Here is a 16,861-nt window from a genome sequence, read left to right as displayed (position 1 = left end):
AAACTTGTTTCTCACAACCAATCAGATTCCTTTCTGATTCTGATCGGTGAGTTTGGGTACTATAGACAGGGCTGTGTTGATGAGGAGGATGGACCCATCCCTCTCATTGTATCCAAACCTCTACTTTATCATGGACTTGTTCGAGACAAATTTGGGTTCAGACGTCCTTTGTGTGTGTGTGTTCAGACGTCCTTTGTGTGTGTGTGTGTGTGTGTGTGTGTGTGTGTGTGTGTGTGTGTGTGTGTGTGTGTGTGTGTGTGTGTGTGTGTGTGTGTGTGTGTTCCCCAGTGAGCGGTGTGGAGTGTGTGCACCTACTGGACTCTCTGAGTCAAGCTAAGCAGTACTCCTATCATCTACGACCACAGAGTGCCTGCAGTCAGATCAACAACAGAAGCAAGGAATGATGGACCCTCAGCACACACACACACACACACACTCAACCAGAGTTACCACAGCAGGAACATGTTGCACCATCAGTATACCATACACATGCACAAGCAGATGACCAATATACTGAAGCAGGGTCATGTGTACACACACACACACACACACACACACACACACACAATCCCCAGTACTAAATTAAACCAGCAACTGACATACATGCAAACACCTCCTCCACAGACAACTCAGAATCATCCTTAAAACCATTCCACTTGTGTGCTTGATCAACCCCCGAGTCAGACATGTGTGGCCAGAGAGACAGACATGACAGTTTTAGATCATGTTTTCCAAAATCCTCCATAAGTGCCAACACCAGAGTGGTGATGAGCACTGATTTTAAACTAATGACAATTCCAGGTTAAGCGAACAGTGTCTAATTTGTTTGACTTCGTGACTTTGAAATTGCCTGTGCAAACGAAGATTTACTAAACCCTCAGAATATTCCTATTTTAGGGAGAATGTTTGAGGGAGAGAGAGAAAAAGTATGTTCTTCAGATCGGATGTGGCTCTAGTCCATGTGTCCAGAACAAACCTTGTTTTGCTGCCATTGACAACCACATATGTCAGAGGTTAAGCCCACAAATGCAACATACGTATGCGATAACCTTTCATCCTGTCATCGGCAAGTTATACGCCTGTCGTATGGGTGACATACACCTGACATAACAAGACCACCTGCACGGGACTACTTAATACATGCTGGGGGGGGATGCCAGGTGCCGATGAGCAGGGCGCGAGTGGAAATTCACACCGGCCCTGGCGAGCGAAAGCGCGAGGAGCCCGCGTGGCCGTTCCGTTTCGCTGCGTCACTGGCGTTTCAGTTTTATTTTAAACTCCAAGCAGCCTGTTGGATGCGTCAGACCAACTGCTCTTATCTTTTGCTGCAAAACCTGTTCACTCTTTTATGTTTAATTTATACCGTGTCTTTATACCACAAGCATTATTTGCTTGTTCGTGTGCTCATCCTTTGCTCTTATTTATTCTGAAGAGCCATGTTTTTTATTTTGTGTCCAGCGCCATCCTTATTTTTAAAATCTTGTCTTTTCAGATGCTTGCAGAATGTCGCTTTTTCCCCTCACCGCTGAGTTATAACGATGATATGCTGCTGGGTGCACTGGGAAAGGGAGCTTGTGCGGCGCGGCTCCGGTGGAGAAGCCGGTGTGTGAAAAGCTCCCCGGAGCCGTTCTGTCCACAGGGCGCATTCCCCGCTAATCACCCCCGCCCCAGGGCAGACTAGCACAGAGACCCTCCTTTATCGATCTCTAAAAATAGTCCTGATGGTTTCTTTTGGTTGTAAAAAAAAAAAAAAAAGAAGAAAAAAAAGATGTTCTCTGCCCACAGCAGCCCCCTGTAAGCAATTACCAAATTTTTACTGTCATTTCATAGTTTGAAGACTTCTGTTGATCATTAATGGAATACAGATGAAAGGTTGGTTGTCGAGTGGTTGCTATGCAGTCGTCATTAGCACCTTGTGTATAACTATTATAATCTTGTCTGTTTAAACACATTTTTATTTTTTGTTAATAAAGCAAAAATAAAGAAACCAGGAACACCGATCAAGTAATTATCACAACTGATTTATTTTTCTTCTTCTTATATTGTTTAAAAAAACATGTTAACATGACAAGAAAGATGGGGAGAATAATGAATTCTTGAATGGCTTAGTAGATCAGTAGATGTCCCTGACGGCCATGTTGGCACGGTGGCCAGACAGTGTTACACTGTAGCAGTACAGCAGGTCGGTTAGCCACTGCTCCCGAGTCTCGCTGCCATAGAAGCGCTGAGAGACAGAGACAGAGAAACTTCTTAAACACGAATTTACAGTGCTGTTTGTGCATAGTGTGCTTTTTGGAGCTGTAGGTTGCTTACACCTATGAACGTTAACAGCGATAACAGTAGCACAGCATAAATGTATGAAACATTAAAGGGTCCCCATCATAGAAAACTACATTTTTCTCACTTCCCAGTAATAAAGACTTTGGAGGCAATATAGAAATTGTTAAAGTCTCACAACACCACTCACTCCCCCAGTCCATATATTGAACCTCATCTTCAAAAACAGCCCATTTTGAAAACCCTGTTTCTATGATGTCACAAGAACACTCATTTACATATCTCTGCCTGTTTAGTCTACAGCAGTTCAGCCCCTCCCAATGACATAGCAAATATGGGGAATGTTTCTGCTCTGAGGAGACACGAGTTTCTGCCGGTCGGAATAGTGGGCGTTTCAAAAGGACGCCGAGTGTGTCGAAAGGTGGGTGTGGCAGGAAGTGTCATGACTATCCACGGTGGAACTATGCACGTAAATTTCTGGAAGTATCCAGTCATGTTTACAGGTACTGTTGAGGACCCAGTAGGTCTCCCAAAGCAAGTTCTATCTCGCATGGTATTAGCCAGCCAAATTGGTCTCCCCTCGACTGTGTTAGCTAACATGCTACTAGTTAGCCAGATTAGCTCCCTCAACTGTATTAGCTAGCATGCTACTATTTTCCCAGTCAGATGGTGCACATTTGCAACTTTTAATGACCTAATTTGTTTCAAAACAGACAGACCAATACAATACTTAAAAATTATAACAGCATGTTAATTAAAAGGTAATAAAGACATGTCCTTGGGAGCTTTCATACTTTTTCTAACTGAAAGTGAACGCAAGACGTGGTGGTCGGAGTTCCGCACAGCAGCACCAACTGTTTGTGTCTGGGCTTAACCTTTTGGCACACCCGCGTCACCTGTCGACACGCCCACATCTCCAGTCTGCGGAGCCCTACACTTGGCTCGGAGTGCTTTTTGAAGGAGCCATAATTCAGAGTTCATTTATCTTATAGCCATCTTAAAGGTACAGTAACAGAAACAACCTGTAGAGAGGTTGTAAAATAGTTTGGCACATAAAGCCACACAAATGTTGTAAATGGATGTAAAAAAAAAAACAAAAAACAGAAAAATAAAAAAAAGAATATGCGCCCTTTAACGGTAGTAAGAGTAGCCCTGCAAGATGTTATCGTGACTGAGAAAATGTAGGTGTTGTGATAATAAACCAGGCTAAACGTGTGCGTGTGTGGGCTACCGTCAGGTCCTGTATGATGGTCTGTAGCAGGGCGTTGTTGGCGGCCATGTGGTTGCGTAGCTGCGTGTGCTGAAGAAGCAGCGACAGGAGCTGAGCCAACAAGGGGAGCTCTTCCTCGCACAGGTCACATACGCGCAGAGACTGCAAAAGCAGCCGCAGCAACCGCGGTACTGTGCTGAGCGCGGCAAAGCATGCTTCCCAAACCGCGTCCCTGTGGGCCCCCCCCCCAACACATACAACAATGAACAAAAGAAACCCCCCCCCCCCCCCCCCCATGTCAAATTGTACAATTGAAAGCCCAAAATAATGCGGACACAAGGTGTCAGGTTAACCTACAAATTTACATTCACTTAGCTGCTAGAGTTTAGCCAAGCTAGTTACTGTAGTTAACCCTGTCTAGTGACACTAGAAGGCATACAAGAGATCTGCAATTATATGGAAAAAAACAAACAGATCTAATCAAATCAATTACTGTCAATCTGAGCTAGGTTTAAGTACATCATCTATTATACAATGCATGGCTCGTGTTTGAACTTCATTATTACTGCACAAAAGGTCTGTTGTCATGTATGAACGCATGTGGGTGAGATGGAACCTCTTGCGGGCGCTCTGCTCCAGCTGCAGTAGCAGACTGAGCATGCTCAGAGAGCAATCAGACAGGAAGTGGAGGAGGGTGTCGCTGGGCAGGAAGTTGACATCCAGCAAGCGGGGGACACACCTCAGCATCGCGGCGCACACACAGTCTGGCAGCACCACTAGCCCACACTACACACACACACACTGAGTCAGTCATCTAGAGTCCAAATAGAACCCGTTTGGAACATTTCGAATGACGTCACATTAGTAATCCATCATAAACGGTTTTACTCACAAGGTTCTTGATGATGGCGTTCTGCAGTATTTCGAAACACTGAACCCGTGAGCCTAATGTCTCCAAACAATGACATACCTCCTAGGAGAATAAACAGGGCAGTCTCTGGATTACTATGAGTACATCAAAGCAACCATGCTTGGGAGATGATTTTTCGTTTTTACTGCATTTAATTTTTATTTATTTTACGTGTACATTTTATCCTGTGGAAATCTCATATTTACTTCCTTCCTTACAGTTTGTATATACAAACATCTAATAAACATGAATCTGGAACTACAGATATAAACGCTGTGTGACAAACAGTTTCTATCAGAACTTTAAGCAGACTTAATAAAACTCACACGCGCGCGCACACACACACACACACACCGCCCCACAGCCCCACCCACCCAAACACACACCCCACATACCCTCTGCCAAGTGATGTAGATCACTGAAAGTCAGAAAAAAAAAAAAAGGCTAAACGAGCTTCGTTCCTTCCACTGTTTGAACTCAAACAGAATGAACATGCTACCATTTATTTATTCACTCACCGGTTTGTATGTGCTTATGGATGTATTGATTTTGTGTTTTATTCGTTTGCGGGTTCCCCCCTTACGGAAAAAAAAAAATGAAAGAAGAGGGGACGTAATAGTGTCCAGCGTGTGCACAGGCCTGAAGGTACACGTGTCTATGGCCTGAAAAGGCTGAATCCTTCGACAAGCGAGAGACCCTCAGAGAACAAAAGGCCCCATGATCCATCCAAGCTTAAAGGGCTACCTAGTCGCTGATACCCTTTTGTAGTAATGGAAGTTGGCAGCGGACAGATTAGCCACAGCCTGTCTCTCTCTCAACTGATATTTTATGAGCACAAACAATAAATAAGTGCGCATGTGTGAAATCAAATAGTGCTAATAACATTAGAGGGGATCGAATTAAACACGTGAAGGCAAATGGATATGTCATTCAGAGGAGGTTATTATCAGCCATTAATCAAACTAACCGTGTTAAACACACAATACACACACTTTAGATTAGATATGCCTGATTGGCAATAAAGGAGTGGACCCCCAGCAGCACGTGCACACACACATGCTGGCTATTCTTAAACCATATTACCTCCTAATTACCTAGTCCAGGACCATGGGAACAGTGTAAAGTGAAGCTTTCTTTGGGAGTTTGTTTACCCAGCTAAAACTACCGTTGCATCTCAGAATCAAAATGTACAGGTCAACTTCAATGGCGCTCAGTGGAGTTGCCCTTAAATAAATAAAAATATGACTTGGCAATTTGATGGCAAATTTGATTGTGGGTTTTAATTTATTTTCAAATTCTAGTTAGGACTTTAATAAAATTATTGTTCGTACATCATGCCTTCGAGTGTTTTAACGGCATGCACTAGACTGACTTTACAAAGCAGATGTGAACAAACGGGCTGGTTTCAGTCTGATGTTGCGGTGAATCATGGGATTGTGCAGTGCCTCCCCTGGGCTCCCTGCCCTTGGTGGTTAACTGGAACAGTGACTAGAGAGCCCATTTACAGGAGGCCATGACAAAGCAGACTGGTGGAACTTTGTTGGCACCCAGTACTGTTGACAATCTGATAAACCACAGTTTTTATTCTGTCTAACGCCTCACATCCACGTAGTCGGTGCGCATAGTCCACATGGCCAGAATCTGCAAAGATTCTGTGTTCAATGTGACTTTATAAAATTATTTTTTAAACCAAATGACAAAGGTACACAACATTTTTTTTTTTTTTTATCTCCTTGGGTTACAGACTGCTGACATGCAGCTTTTTGGAAAGTTTAGCCTCAGTGTTTCAAGGGAGGTGGTGTGAGGCTGGGGGTTAGATAAGAAATAAAAACTCTAATTAAAGTCTGGGACTTGATATTGGAAGTGTAGTGTGTGTGTGTGTGCAGGATGAGATTCTTGCTCATTAAGGCCAATTATTCCCCGTCAGTCTCACCTGTTGGCATCTCCTCTCCTGTCACCCCTCACTATCGTCTCCATGGCAATGCCAGCCATCCTGACGTGCACATGGGCACTGATTGACTCGGACATAGAAATGAAAGTCTGGGCATAATTGTACAGAGAAATTGGCAAGCGGCGTGTGTATGTGTGCGTGTCCGCGAGTGAGCGAGAGAGACGAGGGTGGGGGTGGGGGTCGAGCGACACGCCATAGCCGGAGGGCGCTGTTTTGTTAGGTTTTAATTTCTGTGTAAAATGTCAGGTGGTGATGGTGTCTGCCGGGTGGCATTAGCATTTCGCCTTAGCCGCCGGCGCACCGATAACCAGCCCTTATTGAAACTAGGAGCCACCTACACCGGTGCGACGCGATAAACCTTCCCCCCTCCTGAGCACCGCCGCATGGTGGGCCTCTCCGGGAAGGGGGAGGGGGGGTGATTGAAACACCACAACACCCAGATGGAGAGTGCTAAACCACGGGCGGTTGAGGTAATTACCAGGGGTGAGAGGTCAACAACCATGAGAGCCTTAACGTCAAGGGAGAGAATATGATGGACCAGAATGAACACTTTCCTCGCTGGCGGTCGAAAACGAGGACCGACTGGCGGCGTGTAAAGGCGGCAAGGGTTTGGAACAGACCCCCCACCCCACCCCCACCCAAGCCTAGCCAACAGTTTGGGAATCCCTGCCAAACGACCTTGTGTGTACTCTGGAATTCACCAACAGGCAACCCGAAGAGGGAGTGTGCTTTTGTGTGTGCGCGCACGTGCGTGACTACACTGGTTGTCCGGGCGTGCTAAGAGGACACCAGAGTGGACGAAGTAATACCAGCCTGGACTTCACACTGATGAAGAGGCGAGAGTGGGGCAGGCCATCAGGGGGATTATGGGGGAAAAAAAGACTGAGAGAGAGAGAGAGAGAGAGAGAGAGAGAGAGAGAGAGAGGAGAGAGAGAGAGAGGCCTCGTCTCACCTCGACCACGTCCCAGTGGTGTGTGAACTGTTGGAGTGGGGTGGAGAACACGCTGAGGGGAGAGAGAGCTGATGCAGGCAGCAAGCCCTCCTCATCAGCCTGCTGCAGCTCTCTCAGGCCTTCTGAAGAGAAACCTGAGGGGAAGAGAGAGGAAGAGAGAGAGAGAAGTGAAAGAGAGCGCAAAGGATTCAGGTGGTTATTCACAGCATTTAAAACTGGTTGGATTTAATAAAGCGTTCATGTGCACTGAAGTTCTTTTCTTAATTGAGTTTTTGGCACAGTTGTCATAGAAATGGCTGCCAAGAGGCCCCCGGCAATATATGCTTGTGTGTGTGTGTGTGTGGGGGGGGGGGGGGGGTGCGTACCTGTCAGAGTGGAGAAGAGGAAACTAAGGTAATCCACGTCTCGCACTGGCACATCATGAGAACTGCTCGACCAGCCACTTAGAGGAGACCTACAGAAGACCACACAGACACACACAATCACATCACAGTGCAGTGGTCCATCACAGAGCAGCTCTCCCATTACAGTGTGCTACACTGTACCTGTGTGTGAGCGTGTGCACTGAAAATGTCAGTCTAAAAATACCGGGACATCTGAGCTCCTCCGTTTCCTCTGAGCACAATCTCCTACCACACCGAAACGGCCAGCCTTAATATACCAGCGCTCACACACTGTCGCGGCCCCTCCCACCTCCCGCCCTGGAGCTCAGCCTGCGCGACTCAGCCGTGCACGTTAAATGCCCCGCGCTCTGCTATGAGGAGATAAAACGACCCGCATCAGGCTGCCCGGGGGGGCGTCGGAAGCCCTGGCCGGCTCAGCGTCGTAACCGGCTAGGGCCACGTCTAGGGCCCCGGGTGTGTTCTGCGTCCGCTCCCCGACCGCGGGACGTCACCGGAGAGATCGCCGATGGGTGGATAATGTGAGAAGCGGTCCAGTTCCAGAATCAGTCATCAGGGTTCATGTGCGATTCCACACACACACACACGGTAGGTGAACCAAAACAATCCGGAGATTGTCATCGTGGCCCCGCCCCCACAAACCACATCATGACTTGTCGAGAGCAATAAATGCCTTTTTATTCTGCTGCTCTCGTGACTGTGGAAGAAGCATGAGGAGGGTTTACACAACACTATCTGACCCGCTGATATCCCATCAGCCATCACAGGGACATAAAAACCTGCTTATGCACGTGTACAGTGCGTCTGTCCACGTGTAATTCATCAGTCTCACTCACACACACTGAACTGAGGAATGTGCACAGATAATGGCCCCCATTTATCAATCAATCACAAAATGAGCGCTTAATTTTTTCCTTCGTTTCTTCACTCCTGCACGCGTGGACCACGCCGCACCTTCATTCTGCAGAATGTAAACAGTGTTCGAAACGGGTCAAAGTAAAAAGAATATAAATACATGCAAATGCCTCCGTGTATTTGTGCGGAGTTTTGATCTTTGGTAAGTTCTGGGTATCCCTGCTGAATGACCGCTTCTATCTGCTGACCGGACGATGTTCTCAGTGCTTGCTGCTGCCTCCCCCTCCTCACTGCATGCCAGCGCTAATGGACTGTTCCTTCGCGCTCATTATTCAACCAGAACTAATGGGACTTAAGCCGGCCCAGTTACCAAAACGAGCTGTAATCACTGCAGCGAAGAGGCAGGCTGGACACGCCTTCCGCCTTCTGCGTGCACAATACCCGCCTGCTGGCAAGCTGAAATATTTAACAGGAAGTGTGACACACGTCCATGGACAACGGCGTGCTGCACCGCACAGGCCCCCGTGGCCTATGCCCTTTGACCCCGTCAGGTTTGGGAGATGTGCGTGAGCGGACGCGCGCTGCAACCGTGCACAACTTCCTCCCCGGTGTTCCCACTCATTTTGCTGTACGACTTCGGGACTTATAGATTGAGCTAGGACTCGCAGCTGCATCGGACGGAAGACAGAAGGGTTCTGTACCAACAACCTTTGGATCTGAAGTGAAGAAGGACAGACTGTAGAGACAGCGGCAGGACTCTCCATCAGAGTATGGGACAGCAGGACGTCTAAAACGGCTGGGCTTCTTCTGCTGGACAAGATCCAGGGAACTTCACTAACATAACAGCACTCCCCTCTAAGCGCAGTAAAACTGGTCAAGAATCAGGATTTAAATGTAAACATTCAGCATAAATGTTTACATAAAATAGGCCTACTTCAAGTCCTTCCTGAATGAGCTGCTTTTTAAAAATAAAATGATCAATCTCACATGCAAATAAATTTGCGCTACCGGAGTTTTAAGAATTTTAAATCGTTTCTATAAGGCATGACGACAGACGGGTGTCTGAACATGTTACACCAAAGTTGCTGATGTGTAAATCTGACACTTGTCTGGAGTGCATGTCATTACAGTTCTTTTTTTCCGTAACATGGTGATCACTGTTTAAATCATTTAAGGCACTCTGCTGTCATATACTCTGAAAAGTGCAATACTGCCCCCTAATGGCTACCCAGATCGCGACCTCTGGTGTCCTATTCTGTACCTCACTTTATTCTCCTCCTGCTGGGCAAATAAAGAACCCAAAGGAACTGAACACACACACAGTTCACAGACAGAGGTCCCATTAGGATTTGGAGGAAAACCACAAATAAAAGAGTAGCTTTAGGCAAGTGTCTAAAAACCACAGTGGGGCCACACACAGCCCTGAGGGCCACAGTGTGACTTCAGAGTACTCCATCAGTCATTCACTGCTCACGATGCAGTTAAACATACACAAAAGCATACCACCACCCTCCCCGAATTTAAAAACACAAAAACAGCACATTCATGTCTAGGCATTCCTGATCACCCAGGGAACCTAGGGGTGCAGGACCAAGGGGCAGAAGCATCCTCAGTCGCTGAGGGAGATCGAGCAGGCACCTCCTCCTCTCCCAATGCAACTGAAGAACTGAAGACATCGGGCAAGGTGAGGTCACCAAAGTAACTGGCTAGTAGGTGTTCCAACTTCCAAGCAACAACTGGACAGGAAATAGATTTCCTAAACAGGAGGGGGCTCGTGGACGCTACTGCGCCCCGAGACCCAAAACGTGGTGCTGGGCCACTAGCCGGGTTTCCATCCAAAGCTTTCGCAAATGCCATGCGGATTTTATGAAATTTCATCAGGAAAAAAAAAAAGAAGCTAATTAAGCCGGGTTCCCTACTACGGTTATGCGAAACTTTAGATGACGCAGGCTACCATGATTAGGGGCGGAGTCAAAAAAAGCAAATCGCTTTTTTCACATTTTGGCTTTAGCGATATTCAGACTGTTCCACCTCATTCTAGAGTAAAAATCTTTTTGCAATATTGCTGTGTTTTTTTGCGCATTTTAAAAATTAGCAAAAACTTGGCAGATGGAAAACTCGCTACTGGGTTCCCCTCAAGGAACATTCTAAAAAGACTTTTAGGAGTATATTTTGTAACTGGGGCTGTGTGTGTGTGTGTGTGTGTGTGTGTGTGTGTGTGTGTGTGTGTGTGAGTAAGTAAAAGTGATCTCTGTGAATGCAACAAATTATAAAAATTACAAAAATGTCTCTCCATAAATAACAATCAAGAGGACATCTCTAAGCAAGAATACTTTTGATAACGGGAAGCCAGATTAGAGACTTCAGTTCCTGCTTAAGTGGTCAAAGAGATGTTTCCTTGGCACCTTAGAGGACATAACTCATAGCGCAAACATCAGTGTGGAAATGAACAAAAGAAAGAAGTGGGAAAAAACCACCTCTGAATTATTAGCCGAGTGTCATTGGCACTCGAGTCAACTGAAGACCAAAGCTCAAGCCCCACCTCCAGAGTTCTGGTTTGTGTGGTGTGTGTGTTACCTCAGGTGCACGGTGCGGATCAGCGCGGTAGCTAGGCTTGCGGACACGCGGCCAGTATTGCAGGCATGGCTGAGACAGGCCAGAACGTCCGCAGGGAACGCTGGCATGAAGTACAGGATCTGGACCAAGTGCTGCTGGAGCTCTGCTGGTAACACCACAATACAGCCCTCCTGAGGATCTACACACACACGCACACGCACACACACACACACACACACACACACCCCTTACAGTTAATATGCAGAATTCGCTTTTACAATATCTAACTGGAAAAATGTGTGATAAACCAGGAAAAGAAGTGAAACAACTCCCCCATCTAACAGGTTTACAGAACTACAACTTGGACAAGACTCAAACAGTACAGAACGAGGATGTGTGTGTGTGTGTGTGTGTGTGTGTGTGTGAGAGAGAGATAGAGAGTACTCTCCCCCTGTTAGCGATCACAGATAGACATTATTAGCTGCTGACGCACTCTGCTGATGTCACCGGGACTCTGGCATACAAAGGAGGTGCTGTGTTCTGGCTACGTGGAACTACAGAGAGCTTATATCACCCAGCCCGTGCGCACACACAGAGGCACAGCACTGGAAGTCCTTTTCTCAAGATTGTAGTGAACAGCCAGCTTTGAACAAGATAAGACACAAATGACCCTTTGCAATTTACTATTTGTTCTGTTTCTGCGGCCGATATGGTAGTGCGTGCATGAAAGCGAGTGTGTTTGTGCGTGTGTATGTGTGTGCGCGTGTGTATGAATGTGCGAGTAGGAGAGGCCAATATGCTAGAGTATTAAAAAAAAAACAAAGATACAGCGAAGAAGAGGGAATAGTGCAGGCATGTGGAATCTGGGCTGTGTGTGTGTGTGTGTGTGTGTGTGTGTGTGTGTGTGTGTGTGTGTGTGTGTGAGATCGCAAAGCCTGCATTTGTATGTCTGCAGGCCCCGTAGCAGGTTGAGGATGACAGTGTGTGTGTGTGTGTGTGTGTGTGTGTGCATGCTAAGTCAAGTCAAAGTTATTTATATAGACGTTTTCACATGTCAGAAAGCAGCTTTACAAACGCTTGGGTCCAGTGGCGAGAGTGGAAAGGCCTCCTGGAGGCTACATGCTGCTATACACAGTCCATGTAGCCAGTCGAGTTCAGAGTCTCTGCAGCTGCAGTCGCTCTAAGGTGGGGGAGCTGTTGATGCCTCCACTGGAGTAGGTGTGGGTGGAGGAATATGGCAGCGTCAGGGACATTTTCCAGCATCATCTCAGGTTCTTAGTCACAGATGAGCAGGTTTAATCCAGTGTGTGTGTGTGTGTGTGTGTGTGTGTGTGTGTGTGTGAGATCACCATAGATGTTGCACGCGTGTGCCTGCAGGTTCCGTAGCACGTCATTGTTGCCCCAGGCTGCAGCTGACTGCACCGTCTGCAGGAGCTGTGCAGACAGCTGAGGGTTCCGACTACCCAGCTGAACTAACTGGACGGGCACAGAGGCCAACCAGCGTGCCAACATCCTGCTCCTGAGAGACGGAGAGGAAAGGAGGGAGGGAGGACAAAGAGAGAGAGAGAGAGAGAGAGAGAGAGAGAGAGAGAGATGGATCCAGCCACTTGTCACTCTGTACTGTTACTTCCCAACAGCAAGTGCAGCTTCAGGTTTTGAGCAGCAGGTCTAATTGGAACAAGTTACTTCACTTCTGCAGGCAAGTTTACTGTGTGTGTGTGTGTACCTGGCTATATGAGGATGGTTCTGATGCTCCTGTATGTAGAGTTGACTGAAAAAACGTAGTAGAAGTGTGCGGACAGGCAGGCCCAAGTTTCTCTGTTGGTATTGAATATACACAGCCTGCAGGAGCTCCTCGGTCACCACTAAAGACACACACAGAGCACAATTTTACATCCCTCACCATTCCCGAAGGCCATCAGCAGTAAAGCTCCTGGTGGGAACCCTCACGTCGACTTTGCTGGGTGATTATCATCCTCCACACCACCTCCAGCAACGCCGCCAGCTGCTTGGAGCCGAGCTTGCCCCCGTTGGACAGCGTGTCCGTGACAAAGGCCCTGATCGGTCCGAGCCAGTCGGCGTCCTGCCCTGTGACGTGGCCCCGCCCCCTCAGGCTGAGCGACACCATCACCTGACACAGCATGACGTTCAGAGCCAACGGCTCCACGTTGCCGCTGGCGGCGGCTCCGCCCACCACCTGCTGCCTGTTCCTACAGCGAGAGAGAGATTCAGCATGGGTTCTACTGTGTGCTACTGAGATTTAGACCAAGTACCAGCCCAAACAAACCAACCCATCTACCGTCACCCATCAGATCAGTTAGACTGCACATTTACGTAAGCAATCTAAATGCACCAGCACACAAACAAAACAAAAATGGAAAAAAATGCGTGTTTGACATTTTTGTAGCATAAACGCAGGCAGCAGTACGTTAAACATTGTATTCACAACACTGAAGTACAGTACATGAGGTCTCTCCCAGTATAGTAAACTGGATATGGGTCAACGTTTGAAAGTCAGTCCTCAGTACTGACTGGGGGAGAAACACATATTTGCACATATTTGTTGGTACAACAAACCAAAGCAGTAAGTATGGCCACAGAGACACACACACACACACACACACACACACACACACACACACACACACACACACACACACACACACACACACACACACACACACACACACACTCACCTCTTCGCGTCTGTCTTTTTCTTGTGTCTGGCAATCTCTAGCTGGCAGTAGGGGAAGTTCTTCATGAAGTGCTGCTTGAACTCATTCAGGTAGGAGTTCCGAAACCAGGCGTCCTGCAATGGCCAGATGCCACAGTAACGTGAGTGAATGTCTCACGTGTGCCCAGTGCATCACATGTCTCACGTGTGTACTCAACCATTACCTAACAATGACAAATGTGTAGATGTGTGTTGCTGGTCATGGGCTTTGTGTGCGTGTACTCTGTGTGTGTTATGTGTGTACATGTTTCATGTGCTACACACGGGCACAGTAATGCACACTGTTTACCAGCATGTCCTGCTGGTCCCTGTGGGGGGCGAGTCGTCGTAGCAACTGCAGTATGGTGAGGATCTGGAACATCAGGGCCATAGCTTCCTCTGAAAGCAGATGGCCACTGTCGCTAGGCGCCCGGTCTCCACCCATGGCCTCCACCCATACCTCGAGAAGCAGGGGCACTAGGGTCTCCGCAAAGCCTTGCACCGTCTCCGCTGAGCACAGGCCCTCACTAACTCCAGCCCCAGGCTCCGTTTCAGGCCTACACACAGCAATCATCAGGCCCAGTGAGCCAATAGTGAAACATCAGGATACTGACTTTACAGAGGCCCTAGCCCAACAAGGACCTTGGAGCTACTTCACATAAAGTGATGCCAAATAAAATCATTAAGCATTTTTTGTGAAAATATTTCAGAAAAAACAGGCTAGACTTCATATTCAACTGCACTAAGGGCCATCCAATCGAGGACAGATCCGCATGAATGATAACAGAACACTCTAATATCACACTGAACACGTTTTGGATTGAGAATTTCACGTTTTCCAAAAATTAGGTAAATCGGCATCTACCTCAGTCGATAGGTGGAGTGCGGTGTGGGCTTGGCTCCAGAATTCTCAAACACTCTGACGGCCCCTGTCCTGCAGGCTTGCTCTTCCCAGGTGACTTCCAAAGGGGTGACCACTGCCTTCTCTCCACCCCACACGCTTAAAAAGCCTGCGCCCTCTGCCCTGTCTTCCGTGGGCCTCTCCTCCACCACGGCCTGTAAAAACCGGCTTAGCCTGAAGACACAGTCCAGTGACACCCACATTACTCGTCTGCAGCTGTGTCTCACGTACACCTGCCATACGTTGTTCTCAGACGCACGCTGTCACGTCAGCGGTTTTACGCATGTAAATAAACAAAAGTACACACAAGTCTAGATATTCGTTTGAATTCCCGAATAACTTATTGGAATATTGTTGACACAGGTTGTTTATGGAAAAACAGGCCCCCAGAGAACTCTACAGCACTTTCAAAACCCTGCAGTGATCTTAGTACCTGAGGAGGACAGTGAGTCTCCACTGTTGTGCTGTCACAGAGCGGCTTGTGCTAATGGACAGAGCGTAGCTCCCCTTCCCAGCCCCCTTGTCTCCGCCAGCCCCGCCCCTCGCCCCGCCCCCGGCCCCGCCCATCCGCCTCTGCGAGATGAGCTCGAGGAAGTTGGCCAGCAGCACAGCGTGCCTCTGCGACAGTAGGGCCGGGTAGTGCTCCAGCAGCACGTCCAGGACCCGCAGGGCATCCTCCTGGATGCCCGGCGCGATGTGCGTCATGGCGCAGGTGAGGTGGGCACTGAGTAGGGGGAAGAAGGGCGCCACGTGCTCGGCGGGGATGCACTGGGCCAGGAAGCGAAGGAGGCGGGTGGCGGCCACCCTCACGCCACCGTCCTTGTCCGTGAAGAGTGCCGCCACCTCGGGCAGCACGGTGGAAGCCTGCTGCTCCACCAGGTACGGGTGCGAGGCCAGCAGCTCCCGAAGGCCCTGCAGTGCATCCTGCTTCACCGTGCTGTTGTAGTGGTGCAGCTGAGACAACAGGTCCTGCGAGACAGAAAACAGCACGCTAAGGTTCATCTCAGAACACTGGGGCCCTTTACAGGTGCTTACTAAGGCTGGACTAACATGCATCGTTGTCTGCTCATTATCACAACAAAGGTCTTTACAACACTGACACCACACACAGTTCAACAGTTAAATGGAGAGAGAGAGAGAGAGAGAGAGAGAGAGAGAGAGAGAGAGAGATACGAGGGACATAATTCAACATAACTAAACCTTTATACTGAGCTGGCGGTGCGTGGTTGGACCGCCGTCGTCACGGTTCAGCTGCTCCGGTAAGTGGATGCGCTTTGATCTGAAGTTGACGTTAGTGGCATTCTCAACCTTAGGCTTCTTCTTGCCAACCTTCAGTTTCACCTTGTGAAAGTCGTCCTGCCTTTTCCTCTTTTTAGTCATTATTCTGTTACTGCATAAAGAAAACGATCATACAGAATATAACCACATTAAATGTCTTTTACCAGTTACCTATTCAATAAAGTTTTTCATTTCAGAACGTAATTGGACACGACTACTACTTCTTGACTTCCGTGAAAATCTACATTTAAAGTCTGGTGACCAGTGGTCAATTCATAAACATGGCGCTACAGACAACTGAACTGATGTTGCTGCCAAGCTGTTAATCTTAGAAATGGGCACCATATTTGCGCGTCGTTATCCTTAAGCAAGCTTCAAACGCTAAGGATAACGAACGCAAGAACTAGTTGGAAATTCATGAAAAACCCAACTATGCAGGGTATGAATTACAGTGATAAAATTCACAAAAGCGCTGTTTCTTGAGCCAGATAGCTAACGCTAGCTAATTGTTTTTATTGTAGAAAGAGGCGTCTCATGCTGCAAGCTAGCAACATGCAAGAGATGCTCATGCTTATTATCTAGTTACATTGTCTCCATGTCCACGCAGCTATGTCTAGATAGTATTAAATAACCGCATACTTACGTTTGTCTTATGTCAGAATACAAACAAACAATCCGAGTTTTTCAGTTTCAGCTACTACCCAAAATGTGTTGGCGATCGTACATTTGGGGTCCTTTCTCGAGTAACCCGAGGTGTTGCACCCGCGCCTGCGTATATTTCGAATACATTTTTTTTTTTTCATTTGCGCATTGATTTTACACATGCCTTACTGGCACGAATATTATTGGATACGATC

General features: G+C 47.6%; 2 protein-coding genes across 6 annotated transcripts in view; one reads left to right on the top strand and one right to left on the bottom strand.

Annotated features, from left to right (window-relative positions):
• Window positions 1-2,004, top strand: part of invs (inversin) — a 30,418-nt gene extending 28,414 nt beyond the window's left edge. For 4 of the 5 annotated variants that reach the window (XM_081715311.1, XM_081715305.1, XM_035526455.2 and 1 more), the window contains one exon: window positions 289-2,004. In XM_081715311.1, the coding sequence (XP_081571437.1) occupies window positions 289-404 (116 nt within the window). In that variant the 3' untranslated portion in view covers window positions 405-2,004. The remainder of the gene's footprint in view (window positions 1-288) is intronic. The other variant, XM_081715308.1, reaches the window with a different exon arrangement.
• A 1-nt stretch (window position 2,005) lies between these two features.
• On the bottom strand, window positions 2,006-16,765 carry tex10 (testis expressed 10). The gene is made up of 16 exons (XM_026996100.3): window positions 16,648-16,765; window positions 15,927-16,116; window positions 15,160-15,695; window positions 14,691-14,900; window positions 14,136-14,382; window positions 13,809-13,921; window positions 13,063-13,322; window positions 12,839-12,977; window positions 12,462-12,631; window positions 11,134-11,311; window positions 7,666-7,754; window positions 7,301-7,434; window positions 4,380-4,460; window positions 4,104-4,273; window positions 3,509-3,719; window positions 2,006-2,224 (listed from the first exon to the last, which is right to left on the bottom strand). The coding sequence occupies exons 2-16, from the start codon at window positions 16,104-16,106 to the stop codon at window positions 2,114-2,116; spliced, it is 2,829 nt and encodes a 942-aa protein (XP_026851901.2). The 5' UTR covers window positions 16,107-16,116; window positions 16,648-16,765; the 3' UTR covers window positions 2,006-2,113.
• Between the last annotated feature and the right edge of the window lie 96 nt (window positions 16,766-16,861).

The sequence above is a fragment of the Electrophorus electricus genome, chromosome 1, assembly GCF_041902795.1.
Source record: "Electrophorus electricus isolate QZ-2024a chromosome 1, ASM4190279v1, whole genome shotgun sequence".
Classification (NCBI taxonomy): domain Eukaryota; kingdom Metazoa; phylum Chordata; class Actinopteri; order Gymnotiformes; family Gymnotidae; genus Electrophorus; species Electrophorus electricus.
Note: the sequence above shows the minus strand (reverse complement) of the source record. Positions and strands in the feature narration are given on the sequence as shown.